The sequence below is a fragment of the Delphinus delphis genome, chromosome 3, assembly GCF_949987515.2.
Source record: "Delphinus delphis chromosome 3, mDelDel1.2, whole genome shotgun sequence".
Taxonomy (NCBI): Eukaryota; Metazoa; Chordata; class Mammalia; order Artiodactyla; family Delphinidae; genus Delphinus; species Delphinus delphis.
In genome coordinates, this window is record NC_082685.1 from 57,950,848 (window position 1) to 57,969,316 (window position 18,469).

Sequence of the window (18,469 nt, forward strand, 5' to 3'; positions counted from 1 at the left end):
AAATTTTTAACATGGGCAATATTCATGTCTTCTTTTTTTTAATATCCGCCAACACTTTGTTTTATTTAATTTTTGTTTTGTTTTATTAATTTATTTATTTTTGGCTGTGTTGGGTCTTCACTGCTGTGCACGGGCTTTCTCTAGTTGCAGCGAGCGGGGGCTACTCTTCGTCGTGGTGTGCGAGCCTCTCATTGCAGTGGCTTCTCTTGTTGTGGAGCACGGGCTCTAGGTGCGCAGGCTTAAGTAGTTGTGGCTCGCAAGCTCAGTAGTTGTGGCACACAGGCTTAGTTGCTCCGCAGCATGTGGGATCTTCCCAGACCAGGGCTCGAATCTGTGTTCCTCTGCATTGGCAGGCAGATTCTTAACCACTGCGCCACCAGGGAAGCCCAATATTCATGTCTTAATGCTAATTATCGGGCGTGCTTTGGTAAAAGGGTGATTCTTAGTGATTAATCTGCTTTCCAGTCAATTCCTGAAGGAGGTATTTTCTTCCTCAGTTAAATGGTTTGGGTAATAATTAGTGCTAAAGAGGCTGCCACCTAGTAATTAGTCATCCACCAAGTCTATAGAATTTAAACTCCATCATGGAAAGTCTTGCCCATCTGTATGGGTCCCAGGACTATTTAAATATTTTCTCTTTCAGGAGGCAGAAATACAGTGATATAATGCTAACCCAGAAGGAGGATTTTCCCCCATAAAAATTCAGAATTATTACCTGTAGTACCTTCAATATAAAATTGAGTTTTAGATCCTGATATCATTAATGATACTCAAGACATAGTTAAATGAAACATTTAAAAATTAGATCTTTTTATAGACTGTTTCTGGGTTTTGTACTCAGTGAGTACTACTCTACAGTTGATTTACAAGATACTCTTATTTGCCATAGTGAATACCGCCTATTAATGCTGGGGTTATTAATGGTAACAGAAAGTCAACTTTTGGAGGTTAGACTTTGAATGTTATGTTCCCTAGACCATCATCAGTCTAAAATCAAGGACCTAGGAAGAATTTGAGCCCTGTAACTCTATTAGTTTTGCATTCCTGTGCCTAGGTCAGCTTTGTAAAAAGGCTTCACATTGATATTGTTGGTTTTCTCCTGAATCTGGTTCAAATTTGTCCATGTGAGTTACATATTTATAGCTGAAGTCTATAAATTACTCCATGAAATGGTTTTTCTGTAGTACTCATACAAGTGAGTGGAGAGGGCTTGTATATGTCCTTTTGGATTTTTGTCTTGACTTTAGCAAAGCTTTGAGGTTTATTGTGTGGTACCTGTGTTTGCTTTTCAGGCTCTTACAGCACTACTTTCAGATGATAGCAAGTTTGGCTTCATTGTAATAGATGGTAGTGGTGCACTTTTTGGCACACTCCAAGGAAATACAAGAGAAGTTCTGCACAAATTCACCGTGGATCTCCCAAAGAAACATGGTAATCTAGGAAGAGAACATGAGCACCTTTCCTTTGTGTCTGATTAAAGAAGCAAATTGTATAATAGGGGAAAGTAAATCCAGATGATGGGAGAAGCATCATGCAATGACTTGTTGGTGCTTGTGGCTCTTTTGACTAGAGAATTAGTGGTCACTCTGTGAAAGCCAGTAATAGCTTATACCAAACATTTAAGTTAAGGGAATAGTGATTTTCCTCTTTCTCCTTTCCTTGGGGAATAGCATGATTATATAGTTACTTTTTAATTAGCAAGGCATTTTGTACTTTTTAATAATTGACTTTTTCTCTCACTACTTTTCTTTGTCAAAGGTAGAGGAGGTCAGTCAGCCTTGCGTTTTGCCCGTTTAAGAATGGAAAAGCGACATAACTATGTTCGGAAAGTAGCTGAGACTGCTGTGCAGCTGTTTATTTCTGGGGACAAAGTGAATGTGGCTGGTCTTGTTTTAGCTGGATCAGCTGACTTTAAAACTGAACTAAGTCAATCTGATATGTTTGATCAGGTAAGTGAGAAGTAGATGCTCCTTTATGTAAGTTTCTAGGTGAGAGTAGTTGAGTTCTCTGAGTGCTGGGACATGCACATCTTTTTTACTTTTACAGTGAAAAATTCTGTGTTAAAAACCTAGCTCTGAGTGGACAAAATTCCATGTGTATTATTAGGAATATTAGGAGATATTCCCCCATGTCTTTCTGGACTTTTTTTCTTTTGAAATCAGCCATTTTTTGGATAGTATCTTTCTGGACCCTATGTTGGCCCCTGCTTTTAGTGGGTTGCCATAATTGGCTTTAAAATGGAGTTTGATTTCAAAGAAACTAGGACTGGTTTTTCCTGTCTTTTTCGGACTTATTCCTGGAGGTAAGTAAAGCAGTGAACCTCTCAGCAATATGACGGAGCTGATTAAGCCTAAAGCGTTTAATCCAGAAAGCTCTATTGGTTTATGACTTGGGCTGGGCATAACACATTCCCAAGGTGTTCTTCTGGTGTGGGGTAGTAGCATTACAGTAGAAGGCTCACTAAAGAAGCTGTCTTATATACTCTACCACCTTATATAGCAGGAACCAATAGTTCCTCCTTTCCTCCACAAGACACTTTGTTTTGTTTGTGTTTAATGAGTTAGGCTTTTATAGGTCTGATAGAATGTGTTATATCATTGGCTAAGAAGTTTATCCTGGCAGTGTTCTTCAGTGAGACCTATTCATGAGTAAATTGGGCTCTTTCCCCTCCTCTTGAGGCTTCACTGATCGTGTTGCTAGTTTTGCATGTCATTAAAAGGTAATGGGTCTTGTTAAGGGTGTTCTGAAGTACTAATGATGTGCTTTTTAAATTTTTTTTAATTGTGTCAGAGGTTGCAATCAAAAGTTTTAAAATTAGTTGATATATCTTATGGTGGTGAAAATGGATTCAACCAAGCTATTGAGTTATCTACTGAAGTCCTCTCCAACGTGAAGTTCATTCAAGAGAAGAAGTTAATAGGTATCAGTGAAATGCAATTTACTTACTGTGAAATGTTTTTGTATGTATATGTGTATGTATATGATTATATGTACGAAACAAAACACTGAAAAGGTAAAAGGAAGATTTAGCATTTTAAGTCCTCTTCAGTGGAATCATTAATCTTTCTTTAGTTGTTAAGTCTAATAAATGTGTTTGTTTTTCTACTGTTTTTACTGTTTTTGGCAATAGGAACCAAACTTCAGTTAGAGTTCCCATATTAATTATCCTTTGTAATAAGAGTGATGAATAGAGAGCTCAAATTAAAAATTAATGGGGCCATTGTTTGGCTATGTTTCTAATTTGACACACATTTCCAAATGATTGTGTATTTGGCCCAACTGTTACCTCTTCAGAGTCATTTTCTGGAGCCTCAACTAGTAGTGTGATTTTTCACTGACATTTGGCACTTACTCATTTTTAAGTTGACTTTTTTCTCTTCCTGATTTTGAGTAAGAAGGTCTGTATCTACAAAAGAAACCTTAATATATGTTCTTAATGACCTGTCCCTAACCACAGGGCGATACTTTGATGAAATCAGCCAGGACACGGGCAAGTACTGTTTTGGAGTTGAAGATACACTAAAGGCTTTAGAAATGGGAGCTGTAGAGATTCTAATAGTCTATGAAAATCTGGATATAATGAGATATGTTCTTCATTGCCAAGGCACAGAAGGTATGAGAATTAGAAAATAAGATGACTATGACTGACCTGTGTATTCAAGAAGCCTGGGAGGGAGACTTGGGAAAGGTGGCTGATTTCAGGAGCAATGAAAAGGCAGATCTATACCGTGTTTCCCAGTCTTTCAGTCTGTATCCAATTGAACTGATAAATGTCTACCTAAGATTGTTAAATATTTTGAGGACAAGGGCTATATCTTAAATATCTTTGGTGTTTCCTTATGATAGGAGCAGTGTACCTGGTAGACATTCATTCATTGCATGCTGACTAATGTTCTTATGAAAAGAAGGTTGCTAGAATGCGTTCAGGAGCTCTTTCATCTAACCTGATTCATCTCATGGAACTTAAACCTGTTAGTATGAGAAGCGGGTTAACACATTCTTTTTTCCCCAATGCTGCAGAGGAGAAAATTCTCTATCTAACTCCAGAACAAGAGAAGGATAAATCTCATTTTACAGACAAAGAGGTATGTGATTGGTTTGGTGATACACACAAGGAAACATAAATCCATATGTTAGAGCCCTGGCAGCACAGAGTAGCATCAGCCTTGGAAAACCAAACCTCGTACTTGCTGGCAGTGGGGAGTACCGGGAGGTGGTCAGCTCCGGTATGCCACATACTGATCTGATTCCAAAGAAGGAGGCCAGGTCATGGTTACCCTGGTTCCTTATTTTTAAAGAAAACATTCTCATACTTGAAAAATGTTTGAGAGGAAGATTAATTAAATAGTTCCTCTCCTGCACTGTGAAGTCTGTGCTGCTTTCTTCATTTACTTTACCAGCTCTTCTACTAAAGCAGCTTCTACAGGTTTGGCCTAACTGCATCACCACAGCTTCAAGTGTTACCTGCTCAGCACAGGTCCCTTTTAATTGGTAGCTTCTTCAAGTTCTGAGTTGAAGGACTTTGGTTTTTACAAGGCTGCTCCAAAAAGCAGTTCTGGCGTGTCTCTTCTTGGCTGTTGAATGAGTGCTGCCTAGAGACACTTTATAACAGCCTGACTTCTAGAGACAACAGGAGGAACCATAAGCTGAAAAACTGCCAAGTGTGTTAACATTTCCTTATTGAGGCTAGAGCCTGGGGAAGAATGTTGTTTGAAGTAATCAGAATTTCTGTGCTGTTGCAATTATATCACCAGAAACCATAATTCACTCACAGTTTCACATACATAGATATGACAGGGACAAGGAGAATGTTGGCAGGCAAGGGAGCAAGCGTTCCTGTCTTGATATATCCTAATCCCATTGTTTCTGTATCTCGTGGCTGCCCCTGCAGACAGGACAAGAACATGAGCTGATTGAGAGCATGCCCTTGCTGGAGTGGTTTGCTAACAACTATAAAAAATTTGGAGCTACATTGGAAATTGTCACAGATAAGTCACAAGAAGGATCCCAGTTTGTGAAAGGATTTGGTGGAATTGGAGGTGAGTAGCAAATCAGAAAACTAATAGCCAGGGTCTCAGGCCACAGCCTTTTCCTGGCTATCCCAAAATAACGTTAACTTCAGGTGAGGTGTGCTCATCATCCACTGAAGCAAGGGATTGAGGCAGTGCATGTGCAGGTTCCTTGGTTGGGACCACTTTTTATCATCTCTTTGCTTTCTATAATTCTGCAAGGGGATGGGGCTTCCCTTAATAGAGTGAACGTGCTCCCCACCCCCCAGTTCTGTGAACCACAGCTATTGACTGTTTGTTTGTTTCCCCAGGTATCTTGCGGTACCGAGTAGATTTCCAGGGAATGGAATACCAAGGAGGAGATGATGAATTTTTTGACCTTGATGACTACTAGGTAGTCGACATGGGTCCGGCAAAACGTGCCTCACCCTCCAGCATCCAACCCAAGGAGCATACCCGTGGTGGAATCCAAACAGATCCCTGCCTTACAATTGGAACATTTCCAGAACTTAGTCCATGAGCATTGGATATTGAAAAGAAAACCGAAACAAAAACCAGACCCAACCCTACACTTTGGTTTGTCATGGTGTCAGCGCAGCAGCCTACAACTAAGTTCCTAAATGCCACTTTGGACTAATTTAAAAAAGAATCCCAGTTTTTACTTTTACTTGATGGTGAAATTGGTTGCTCTTGTATTTTATGGGAAAAAAAAGATTTTTTTAACCTTCATACATAGAAGCAAAATACTTTAACTGCTGTAAACCTTCAAAAGTTAATAGAAATGAGATCCTACTGGTTTGTTTCTTATTTTGATTGGAGAAAAATTAAATTGCTGCATTTCGCAGTGACCCATTTACATGGCATTCTCAGCTTAGACTGCATAAGAAGAAATATATGTGGTGAAATGTTGGAACCATTTCTCTCTTGGTCTCTGTTTAATGTTGAAAGGGTGAGCTAATAGGAGGCAGTTTCAACTTCACTCCCTCACACTACCCCTCCCCTCCAGACTGTCAGTTTCAAGAATGCAGATTGCATTGCAAAGATAAACTGACACATGAAGCATTTGGGCCAGTGCTCTGTTTCCTTCCATCTGTTTTGCAGGCACATTTGTGCCCGGGGTTTGGGAGTCCTTAGCATCAATTGCTTTGACAAGGGTTTGCATAATCTTGCATACTAGAAACCAGTTTGGGATGGATATGATGGGGCTTCTGTGCTATTGCTGGGATTGGGAGAAATAAAACATGCAATTTAAGTGGAAGCAAAGAAATTTAAAGAATATTTTATTTTGCTTGGGTCTGTCCTTGGCAAAAGGGAGGTGGTCATGTTTTCCTTGTGTTGGATGGCATGAGATTATATTGTTTTGATTTTTTAAAAATGAACTGCAAGGTTTTCACAGGAACAACAGACAAGACATGTATGACTGTGCATGTAATTGTAAACCCCTGACCTGGTGGGGTTGGAGCATCTGTTTCAAATATGGGACTTACAAGCACCTCTCATAGGAGAAATTATGGGAGGAGGGTGGGAAGGGCAGGGATGGGAAGGGATGGGACACAGCTTTTGGCACCAAGGACTTAACCACGTTGGATCCAAAAGTGGGCCTGAAAACCTGAAGCTTATGCTTCACAGCTGGGCTGTAAATCGGACTTGACCCCAGCTGACATGCAAGGTCATGGCGTGCCTGAGGTGGTGACAGTGAACAAAGTGTATAGGACGTGCCCAGTGGTAGCAATGGAAAAAAAGTATACCAAATGGACTTTGAAGGACCAAAGGTTTTAAAAGTCAATTGGTATCACCCCACACTGCTAGGGTAGTGGGGTGCATTTGGTTTTCAAATTGGGTACTTTTAACACTTTAGTGCCTGACTGCTGTTCTTCACTGACTTGACTCAGTCACTCGTAGCTTTATTGGTCTGAACCAGCTCCTTGTTCCCAGGTTACAGACCTGCCTATCGTTCCAATAATCCTGTTTCACTTGAATGAAGGGAGTATGTCTTAAATGTAAAGCTTCTGGTTCTCACACTGTACTCTGAGGTCCAAATGACTGTCTATGTATAACCTGATGTCTCAACCCCCAGTGAGAAGAGTCAATTCTTTGGTATTCACCAACGCGGGAGGCTTCACCGGAGCAGGCTTTTGCTTTGGGCTCTGCTGTTTGTTTGCAGAACACCCAAGAGCGAGCAAACATGCTCTCTTCACAGCAGTACCTTAGGGTTTTGCCATTGTAAATGGGTCTAATGTGATATGACAAGACCAGAGAAATTGGATGTAAATTTACATTTTTGAATATGCTTGTTGTTTCACATGATACATTTAGGGTATGCAGCTCCTTTTGTAGTTTTTATTTTTACTATTTAAGTTTGGAAATGATGCCAAATTTTTGTATTTCTTTAATCAATGTGTTCTCTTTGGTGATATATATTGCATTATATATTGATGTGTGTATCAATATATACTGATATGTATTACACTTACACATACAAACACATAAATAAGAGGGGGTGAAAACCGTAGCCTTTGCATTCTCTATAGCCTCTACGGAGAGATCCTAAGCAGCAAAATCTTGGTGTTGTGATGTACAGAAATGGAGAAGAGTATTAAACCATATTTAAGAATATGCTTTGTGTGCTTGAGATTCTTTAGGACTGTTCCTAAGAAAGGTCTAAACCGAGGAGAACAGTGAGTGAGCTCTCTAAGGCACATGTCAGTTTCATCATAGTTACTAACTTTTCAGCCTTAGATTTAGTTGTCTTTGGCTACATTTGCCTATAGAAGGGTATATGCAAAGGGTATCTGAGGTCATGATCCCAGCGTTAACACCAGAGAAAAGAGGTTCCAGTTGCTAGGGCCAAACGAATTTGTATCTTACTCTATTCTACATGCATGCCCAAGGGAAACTTGCCCTTTTTTAGGAAAAGGTGTTATGCCATGTTACCTCAACATTCCATGGAGGTAGATGGTGCTTCCCATTTTATAAGACAGGCCAGAAGAGGTTAAGTAGCAGCTCTTTAGTGGTGAAGCCAAATTTTATCCCAGGCCTAATTCCAAAGTTGATTCTCTTTCTACATCTGCTTGCGTTTGAGTCAATAGAATGGTCCAGATGGAAGAGCAGAAACTAAGCCTCCCCACCTTGATCTTGCATACCTGGCACGGGGTAGGAGAGCAATAACCTCATTTAAGAGCAAGTCAGAGGCTGGCTCAGCGGAGCAGGGCTTCTAGGCTGTATCAAAACAAGAAGTTTTTTTTTTTTTTTGCAGTGCGCGGGCCTCTCACCGCTGTGGCCTCTCCCGTTGCAGAGCACAGGCTCCGGACGTGCAGGCTCAGCGGCCATGGCTCACAGGCCTAGCCGCTCCGCGCCATGTGAGATCTTCCCGGACCGGGGCATGAACCCGTGTCCCCCGCATCGGCAGGCGGACTCTCAACCACTGCGCCACCAGGGAAGCCCAGAAGAGGATTTTTGTTTCATTTGTTTTTCCAAAAGTGGAGGTACTTAGAGCTTCTATTTGGTAGCTTAGGAAGCCTAGTTGAAGTATCAAGGTGGTATGTGATTTAATTTCTCCAAATTTAAGAAGTCAATGTTTTTAACAAAATTGACCAGTAAGGGAACCTATTGTGTCACTTTGCTTTTTCAGCATACTTTTGCCCAGTTTCTTATCTGATTTAGATGATAGCCTTGATAAAACCCAATCACCCTATGGGAAGGGGCAGACATGCCCCATGCATGGTGGAGGTACAGTTTTTTCTCCTAATGCATTCCTAGCTGCTGTTTGAAATCAAAAGTTAGAAGGCAGCACAGTAGTGCCGATTATGTGGGCTGTTGTGCTTGCCTGTCTGGGCCTGCAGCACTTGCCATCTTTTGTTCTCCAGCTCCAGTTCTCATGCCATGGTGCTCCCAGACAGGCACAGTGTATTCAAGGTGGAATTTAAGCTTCATGCCAGCTTCTCCCTTGTTGCCAATTTGAGTGAGCGCCTGCTGAGACTCCTGCCTGCCAAGTCTCACCCTGATAGGACTGTGCCTCCCAGGGACATAGGAACTGACCAGCCAAGAAGTGTGGAAGCAATGGTTGCCAAAGTTATTAAGGGTATGGCTGAATAACTGGCACTAGAAGTATAGGTGAAAACCATTTATCTCCAGGGTTCTCTGACAATAAGCTTCAAACGTATCTGGGAACTCTGCTTCAGGTAGAGTCTGAAATTGCTTGGCAAGCTCATCCTTGGGTTCAGTTAAGAGCCCAGGACAAAGAGCCAGCTCTTTGGACAAACATCTCTGGTTCTGTCTCTGCCATTAGTTGGACTTCTGATTTCAGATAAGTCCCTTCCTACCCCTCAGTTTCCCTATCAGTGTAAGGATGACTTTGAATCTAAAGAGTCTTTCCAGCTGTAAAGCTATCAGGATATAATGGTGAGCAGGAGATCTGACTGGAAAAAAGATCCTGCCAGTAAGACTTTGCCCATGTCTCTGAGTAGCAATTTCCCTACCTGTAACAATGCCTACTCCATAAGGACTGTGGTAAGGATTAAATGCAATAAGTCACGTGAAATACATAGTACAATGCCTGGCACTTAGCAAGGGCTCACTCAGATGGAAGATGATCCTAACCTTGGTCCTCAGGAAGTGACCTGGGTGAGTTTGCACTGGCATCCACGAGGTGGTGCTAGAGTTAAGGATACTGGTTGTGGAAGAAAGTTGCTTCTGGTAGGGAGATTTCTGACAAGCATTAAGAGATGACTGGGACAGCTTGCTTACCTTTAAAATTTGGCTATATGGAGAAGGGAAACTACCAAAGAAAGTAGGGATGAGCGAACAGAGAGGAGAAACAGGAGTCTCAATCTGGGCTTCAAGCTACCCATCTGAAAAATAACGACAATCACTAACATTTGTTGGACGGTTACCATGCACCAGGCAAGGTGCCATGTCACATGCATCATCTCATTTAATCCTTAGAAAAACAATGTGCTACATACTGCTGTATATCTGCCCATGTGGTTCCAAAGTCAATGCAAATACAGGTCGTTCCTCACTCAAGAAGAGAACAGGTGCTGGTACTGCTAAAAAGACAAGTCGACTCACCTCACCAACATTTGTGCCTTCAGAGACAACCAACAACTTGGAGTGCAACTGGAAGGCATCCATCTAGCAGTTATGTCCTTCCCCCAGGACACACACCTTTTGACTGATCAGCCCAGCTTAGCCCACAGCCACAGTTGAGAATGGATAAAAGGAGCTCCCTTGGACTCTAGAGGATCCCTGTAATTTATCCAGCATCTTCAAAGAAGAATGTACACACATAACGGAATTTCTCAGCGACTAGGGCATCTGCCCCTACTCTTAAAAACATGTTGTCAGTAGGGCAATTAATGAAATTGGAATGTGGACTATGGAAAAAAGTATTGTATCTATGTTAAATCTCCTGAACTTGATAACTAGATGTGGTTACATAAGAGAATACCCTTTCTCTTAGGAAATATACACTGAAGTATCAGGGGGTTTAAAATGAGACATTCACTTAGGGAATTTTTGAAATTTCAGAAATATGGAAGAAAAACATAAAAGCATCATTTAACTAACATTTTAGGGTCATCATGAACGCCCATTATAGAACAGTGTGATATAATGAGTGTTTAGGTTCTAAATGATTCACAAGGTATCTAAAACACAACTTTAGTTTGATTCTTCATTCAAGTTTGGTTTTTACTCAGAATTTGGGTTTGACTCAGATCAGCATCTAGAAGAGTTCATTCTGCTGCAGGGTACGCAGTTGAGGAGAAATCCCTACTGAGTCAGCCAGAGGGGCGAGGGGGCTGAGCCTGGGAATTGGGCCCAGACTGGAAGGAAGTGAGCAGAGGCAGTGCCAGGAGAGGAGTGCTGTCAGTCACATACCTCAGAGATGAAATCAGCTTTGAGGTTGGACCAGTGCTAGGTGAGATGAGACAGTAGGAAGAACAGGGCTTCTTGGGGGACCCTTGACCCCTGGCTCACTGAGCAACCAAGGGGGTGATGGGAAGAAGGGAAAGCTGTATCTCAAAGCCTAAAACCCATTCACAGAAAGGACAAGTGTCATCAGACTCTACTCGTTTATCTACAGCCACACCCTTCTGTTGCCCCATACTTTCACTTCTTAAGGAATCATAATTTTAGCACTTACAAGGGCCCTGGACCTTACTATTCCAATCCCCTAATTCGGAATAGGAAAGCTGAAGCCCACAGAGCAGCACGACGACCTGTCATGTTCATGCAGCAGATGACAAGAGCCAACATGAGCAGCTAATATTGCAACTCCAAATTCAGTACTCTTAACACATGGAGGATCTTGTTATTCATCTAAGCCCCTTCTCCCCCTTGTTAGAGATGAGAAAAGGGAGGATCAGAGAGACTAAGGGAGTGGCCTGAAGCCAAAGACAGAGCTGGGAGGGGAAAGGTGGCCAACATCCAGGTGGAGTTATGAAAGTTGTTTTGAAGTCACTTCCCTGTGAGTCAGGGTTGGCTTGAGTGTGTAGATTAACTTGCTTCTCCAGCCCCGAAGGTTCCATATTAGCCCCATCTAGGTTTCCCTTACAGTCAGACTTCCGGCTCTTCCACTTGGGTGAGATACCCTGCCTGGGCTCAGCCTCTTCTGCTTGGTTCTTCATCCTAACCCAAAGGAAACCTAGGGGACAAACCCATTTTCAAATCAGGAAAAGAGGGTGGAAACGTCAGAGAGAGGCCCTGCAAACAGGAATGGCAAGGATCTTCTGAGGTAAAGGCAAGATGCAGGAATATTCTGCTACATGGGGGAAGGGAGGTGGGAGCCAGGATTGACAACAAGGAGAAATCAGGGCTTGATGCTGGAATGCCTGCCCCAAGTTGTATGGCTGTCCAGACCTAAGTACTGGGTTGGCCCAAAAGTTCCTTTGGTTAAGGAATACATTGTTCAATACAGTTCTTGGTGAAAATGAAAAATGTGTCTTTTATTTTTGCTTAAAACCAAATGAACTTTTTTTGGCCAACCCAATACATTCCCGGGCTAGGCTGAAGAGTGGGATGGACCAATCACCTCACATCACAATTCCTACTGGAGGGCCTGCAAAGGGGGACTCTGTTTGTAATAGGACAGGATGTCACCTGAGGAAGAGGAGTTGCATTCCTGTGCTCAGGGTTAGAGGCCCTCCCTCACACCCCTGTCAAACTTGGATTCTAGAGAGAGATGGCAAGGAAGGGGCTCTGCTCCTCCCTGGGGAGCTGAGCAAAGGCCCTCAGAAACTCAGTCTCCTCCAGACTCTGTTTCCACAGACATAGCTCATTGCCACCTCTATTCCTTACACTGTGCTTGGGTTAACTCTGGTCTCATTCTTTCATTCAGCAAGCATTTAGAGACATTTCCTATGTACTGGCCCTGTGCAAGATGCTGGGATACAGTGGTGAAAAACAGTCACTGTCCCTGCCCTTCAGTACTTACACTCCAGCAGGAGAGACAGCAAGAATGACAATAAAAGTGAGGAGTATTAGAGGATGAGGGGAGGGCACCCCTACTTCATCTGGGGGTGGCCAAGCTGCCTGCTGAGCCAGGGTCAGCCTGGAGAGGTGAAAGGCGAGTTTGGAAAGGCAGATGTGCTGGTCCTGACTTGACCCAAAGGCCAGGAAACAGCTTTATTGCGGTATAATTTACAAACTATAAAATTAACCCACTGTAAGTATAGCTTGGTGATTTTTTTGAAATAAATTCGTACAGTTGTGCAAACATTACACAATCCAGTGTCCATCTCTCAGAAAGGTCTTTTGTACCCCTTTAGTCAATCCTTGCTCACTCCCAACCCTAAGCAACCAATGATCTGCTTTCTGTCTCTATGTTTTGAATTTCCTAGAAATTTCACGTTACCAGAATAGTGCTATATATAGTCTTTTACATCAGGTTTCTTTCACTTAGCTTCCTTCATTTAGATGGATTTTTTACATACATCCATGTTGTTGCATGTTTGTTGCTTTTTATTGTTGAGTAGTGTGATACAGTAAGAAATATATATTTGGTCTTTATCTCCTGTTCTTGGTACACAGCTTCTCTAAAACCCCTGGAATCTCTAGCGTGATGAGTGTCTTTTATATGCTAGTGAGATGCCCAGATAGTTTCAAGAGGGGGGCTGCTTGCCAAAAAAACCCCAGGATTACAGGGTTGGAAGGTTCAGCCCCACCCCAAGAGAGGGGAGAGGGGCTTAAGATCGAATTACCAATGGCCAATGATTCAATCAATAATGCCTACATGATAGTGCTTCCATAAAAATCCCTAAATTATGGAGTTCAGAGAGCTTCCAGTTTGGTGAACACACTAAGGTACTGGGAGGGATCCTTGCAATTCTATATGAATATGAGGATCAACTTTTCCATTTCTTCAAAAAAAAAAAAAGCCATTGGAACTTTGATAGAGATCACACTGAATCTGCAAATTGCTTTCGATAGTATTGGCATCTTAAAGATATTAAGTCTTCTAATCCATAAACACAAGATGTCTTCCCATTTATTTAAGTCTCTAATTTCTTTTGTAGTAGTCTGTGTATAAATCTTTTACTTCCTTGGTTAAATTTATTCCTAGGTATTTTATTATTTTGGATGCTACTGTAAAGGGAATTTTCTTAATTTCCTTTTAGATTGTTCACTGGTGTCATTCTGGTTTTGATTTTCATTTTCCTGATGACTAATGTTGTTGAACATCTTTTCATAATCTTTTCATGTGCTCATCAGCCATTCATATGTCTTTTCTGGTAAATGTAATTTCATTCTTAATCTCCCACTCTGTATTTCTAGAGTGGAGAGAGGGGAAGTCCCTTTGTCTCTCTCACATACTTTCTCCCTTCTTCCATTTCTCTTTACTTCCAGAAAGTACTTAACAGGTAGAGGGATAGCATAGTGCAGGGGGTTAACAACACAGACACTGAAGCCATATCTAGGTCCCACTCTGCCATATACTAGCTGCATGACCATACTTCTTTTTCAGTTTCTTCAAGGTTTAAATAGGGTGTTTTGTTAAATAAGCTTTTCATTTGTTACACAAGATAACTACAGCCTACTACAGCCAAGCATTGTGCTAAACCCTACAATGCAGTCATGAGCAAAAGGGACACAGCCAATGAGCTTCCAACGCATTATTCCAGTGAATATGAAACCCCAATTGCAATTAACACCTGAGGGAGGGCCACAGGTAAGTGTCTGTCACAGGGCATTTTGACCTGGCTATCACCTGTTCTGAAGACACTGGTGCTTTAACTGAGCACAGGAGATGTTAGCTAGGCCAAGAGGAAGAAGAGCATCCCAGGCAGTGAGAACGTGTAGGGGGTGGCACAGTACAGCTGAGGAGGCAGGTGGAGAGCAGTGTGGATGAAGCTCAGAGAATGAAAGGGGAATGTGGTGGAAGATGAAGCTAGAAGAGGCCAGCATGGGCAGACTGGATTGAGACTCAAAGGCCTTGCTGAGAACTTGAAATTTTATTCTGAAGAATAGGAGAAGCTGCTGAGGTGTTTTAAGCAGAAGGGTGACAAATTCAAATTTGTTTTTCAAAGAGATCCTTCTGGACACAGTACAGTTTGAGAAGACAGCATGAGGCTGAGTCCTGAAGTACTAGAACACTTAATATCCAAATAGAGCCTTGTACGTCAAAATGTGTAAGCAATGAAAGAGAGGCCTTCAAGAAGAGATGATCACCTACAAGTCAAATGCTGCTGAGAATTACTCAAGGAAGATGAAGACTGAAAAAAATCTACTGAACTCAGAGTCAGGAGGTCCCTGGTAACAGCTAAGGAGCCCCCAAACACTGCTGCTCAGACCTCAGAGTCTGTCTGCCCTCTCTACAGCCCCACAGCCACTGCGTCAGGACTTCCCCTCTGGCAGATCAGAGCAGGTCTTTCTCATTAAGCTTCTTAGGAGGATTCCCTGGCAGCTCTCCTGGCTGGTTGCACCAGATACATCATGGGGCCAGGCCAGTTTGACCATGTCTGCCTATCTCATCTAACCCACCTCACCCATTTCGCTACTCGGGAGCCAGAGGTACCTACTGGGTGCCACCATGCAGGCAGCCTCATGCCATGGCTAAGTGCTACTCTGAAGGCAGACACCAGTTCCTAACAGCTCTACCACTAATCAAGATCTTGGTGAAAGATTTCTTTTCAATTAAAAAAAATTTTGTTTTTGAATTTTTTTGTTTTTTTTTAATTTTTGGCTGCATTGGGTCTTCATTGCTGTGCGGGCTTTCTTTAGTTGCGGTGAGCGGGGGCTACTCTTCATTGCAGTGCGCAAGCTTCTCATTGCAGTGGCTTCTCTTGTTGCGGAGCACGGGCTCTCTTGTTGTGGAGAAACTAAGCCTGTGTGCCACAACTACTGCGCAGGCTTCAGCAGTTGCAGCATGTGGGCTCGGTAGTTGTGGCACGTGGGCCCTAGAGCGCACGGGCTTCAGTAGTTGCAGCACATGAGCTCAGTAGTTGTGGTGCATGGGCTCTAGGGCGCGCAGGCTCAGTAGTTGTGGCGCGCAGGCTCAGTAGTTGTGGCACACGGGCTCTAGAGCACAGGCTCAGTAGTTGTGGCGCATGAGCTTAGTTGCTCTGCGGCATGTAGGATCTTCCCAGACCAGGGATCGAACCCGTGTCCCCTGCATTGGCAGGTGGATTCTTAACCACTGCGCCACCAGGAAAGTCCTGGTGAAAGACATTTAAGTGGCCGAAACTGTTTTCCAATTTGTAAAACGCTGTGCCAATGAAGCATGTATCAAATACTCCATCTAAGGAATTAGCTATCATAGGTTCATAGTCATTCATTCAACAATTGTTTATTGTGCAAGTAATAGGGATATGATAGTCAACAAGACAGACGTCATCCATGTCAACACGGAATGCCTAATCTAGTGGGGGACCCAGTCAAGCAACGATTCAGTGCTTCGATGGGAAAAGCACAGGGTACTGGCAGAGGATTAGGTGGGTGGGGGAAAAAAGTCACACCCTTAGTCTTGATAGGGAGGGTTGATTTTTCTTTGGGCAAGATCATTCATTATAGCATAAATACAGGGTTGGTGCCATTGGCAAGAGAAGGTTTGGTTCCTGTCCTTAGAGAGAATTTAATTTGGTTGAAGAAGCAAGCACAGGAAAACAACGAGAAGAAAAATGCAAAGAAATTCTAGAATTTCTAGGCAACTGTCATACTGGGTGTCACACTGGCTTTTTTTGCAAAAAGTCTCAGCTTATCTATACTCAGGTTCCAAATATCCCCACCATACACAGGCCTAAAGGCTGGGCCCCAGGGCCACTGGAGTATCTGTGTCTCTCAAGACAGGGAGCAACGCAGGACCGCTACTGCTCCATAGGATTTTCCCAGGCTCGAAGCCCTCTCACCCAGAAGTGAACACAAGGCCTGCCCAGCAGAGGTCTGGGGTTCCTGCAAATTCTGTAGCTGGAGAGGAGGCTGCCGGAGCTCCCCAGCTTCTCTCAGGCCTTCCTCCTCTGCTAGGTTCAGCTATGAATAGCTTGCTGGTTTCCAGCTGGGAATCTCCCAGCCCTGCAAAGAGTAAGCACCGCCTTCTCACCCTGTGCTGCCCTCAGCCTGGAGCAGAAGGGGGTGGTAGCTGGCAAGGGTAAGGAGACTAGATGAGGGAAGGGCAAGAACCACCACCCCAGAGAAACTGGCCACTGGACTACATTACCCACAATCCCAGATCGTAAATGGAAAGAAGAGGCCGCTGGAGGCCTGCAGCCTTAGGTAGGAACAAGTCCAGAGGTGTCCTAGTCCCTGGGTGTGCAGCCCAGGCCCAGACCCAGTTTTTTTTTTCCGAAATGTAACCCCTAAACCTTCAGTCATGGGCCTTAGAGATCATCTCCTCTCCATGTACCCAAATCACAGGCACTCCCTGAGGCCAGAGAGACAGACAAGACTTCTTCTATTTTGGCCTTATTCACAGTGTGTGCCTGTGCTTACCACCAAAGACTGGAAGTCTGTGAGTGATTTTACTCTGGATCAAGTCCAGAGGCTTCTTAGTGCTAAAAGCCCCCTCCCTGGCATATTACTTGACTTGTTACTCCCAAGCTCTGAGCTTTTATCTCCCTGCCTCACCTGAGGAAGAGCAAATGCTCACAGGTTGGTCCATGTTGCACTTCTGGAACCACGGCGGGGTGGGTGTTCAGGAACTGCTGCTGGTTTCGTCTCTGCTGAGATCTGGTCCCTCTCTGAGCTTTGCTCATCTCCCAGCAGATACATCAGGGTAATCACATGGCTGCGGCAGGTTTAAGTCCCTGGAGGCACTGTACGAGGGCCTGTGGGGGCCTGCTGGTTCCTGCAGTGGATAAACCGGAGCTGTCAGGCTGAGCAAGTGAAGCCATTCTGGGTGGTGGAGGCACCCAGTGGGCACCACTCCAGACCACAGTGCCACTGCAGGTGTACACCTGCCCCATCTCTGTCTCCCCCACCCCAACCTTCCAACTTTCCACACAAACTATTCATGTTGGGTTCTGGGGCTCATGAAGCTCCAGACCACAGGGAGCGTAGCAGGTGAAGATGTTAGCGGCTGGAACTAAAGTCGGGGGCCCCTGTCCAAGGTGAAAAGGCACTGTGGCTATCCTGACAACAGGGTCCTTTCCCTCTTTCCCCTCGCTCAGATATAATAACAACTTTCACATACTGAGCCAGGCACCAGGAATGCGAAGAGGAGTAAGATCGAATCGCAGTCTCAATAAATAACCGATGTGTTAGGTGCATCCCAGACCCGTGGGGTGGGAAGGACTTATAGATGGCCAGAGGCCTGAAACAAGTAAGGGATGAGTAGCAGTTCTACCAGAATGGTGTGGGAAGGGCATTCCAGGCCGAAGGGACAGCTTGAGTAAAGGCAGGGAGGAGCGAGAAACAGCAAGCCGGGAGGAAGGCAGGGCGAGAGAAATACCGAAGACCGACTAGCAAAATGCTAGCGGAGGCGCGCGGCGAACGAGGGCAGGCCCTCACAGCACGCTTAGGCTTGGGGTTTTAGGCCCCGGGCCGGGAGCCGAGGGAGGAACTCCAGTAAAGTCAGCTGCGCTTAGAGAATTAGGGGGAAAAGTGGGACAAAATATAAAACCGGTGGGGACAGTGGGAACCTCAGACCCTCTTGGGACGCCCAAGTCCGCCTGTCCCGCGTTTACCTCAGCCAGGCCGGGCCGCGCGTTCCCGGCCCCGCCGCCGCCCCCTCCTTGGCAGCGGGTCCCCTGGCCGCCGGCTTCAGGGCGCGGGCGGACCCGGAGGGCCGAACTCCCGCCCACAGCCGCCCGCGGGCCGCCTGCCAGACACGCCGGGAAGGAAGAGCCTTGTATGGGCCTCAGGCAGGGAGCAAGCGTCTGGCAGGGTCCCGGGAGGAAGCTCCATATATGGCGAGGGGCGGGCCGGGGGTGAAGAGCGCGCCCGGCGCGAGGAGCGCGCACGAGATGGAGGCCGCTTCCGCCGCCGCAAGGCGGAGCCGCGCCGCGCCGCGCCGCCCCACCCCCACC

General features: G+C 44.4%; 1 protein-coding gene and 1 long non-coding RNA gene across 2 annotated transcripts in view; one reads left to right on the forward strand and one right to left on the reverse strand.

The window, feature by feature from the left end:
* Nucleotides 1-7,625, forward strand: part of ETF1 (eukaryotic translation termination factor 1) — a 28,198-nt gene extending 20,573 nt beyond the window's left edge. Inside the window, exons 5-11 of the mRNA XM_060008765.1 lie at nt 1,293-1,431; nt 1,759-1,949; nt 2,791-2,920; nt 3,458-3,613; nt 4,021-4,085; nt 4,892-5,039; nt 5,321-7,625. Of these exons, the coding sequence (XP_059864748.1) occupies nt 1,293-1,431; nt 1,759-1,949; nt 2,791-2,920; nt 3,458-3,613; nt 4,021-4,085; nt 4,892-5,039; nt 5,321-5,403 (912 nt within the window). The 3' untranslated portion in view covers nt 5,404-7,625. The remainder of the gene's footprint in view (nt 1-1,292; nt 1,432-1,758; nt 1,950-2,790; nt 2,921-3,457; nt 3,614-4,020; nt 4,086-4,891; nt 5,040-5,320) is intronic.
* A 3,061-nt stretch (nt 7,626-10,686) lies between these two features.
* LOC132422069 (uncharacterized) lies at nt 10,687-18,220 on the reverse strand. The gene is made up of 3 exons (XR_009518806.1): nt 18,128-18,220; nt 17,070-17,289; nt 10,687-11,655 (listed from the first exon to the last, which is right to left on the reverse strand). It is a non-coding gene; the product is annotated as an uncharacterized lncRNA (long non-coding RNA).
* Nucleotides 18,221-18,469: the final 249 nt, after the last annotated feature.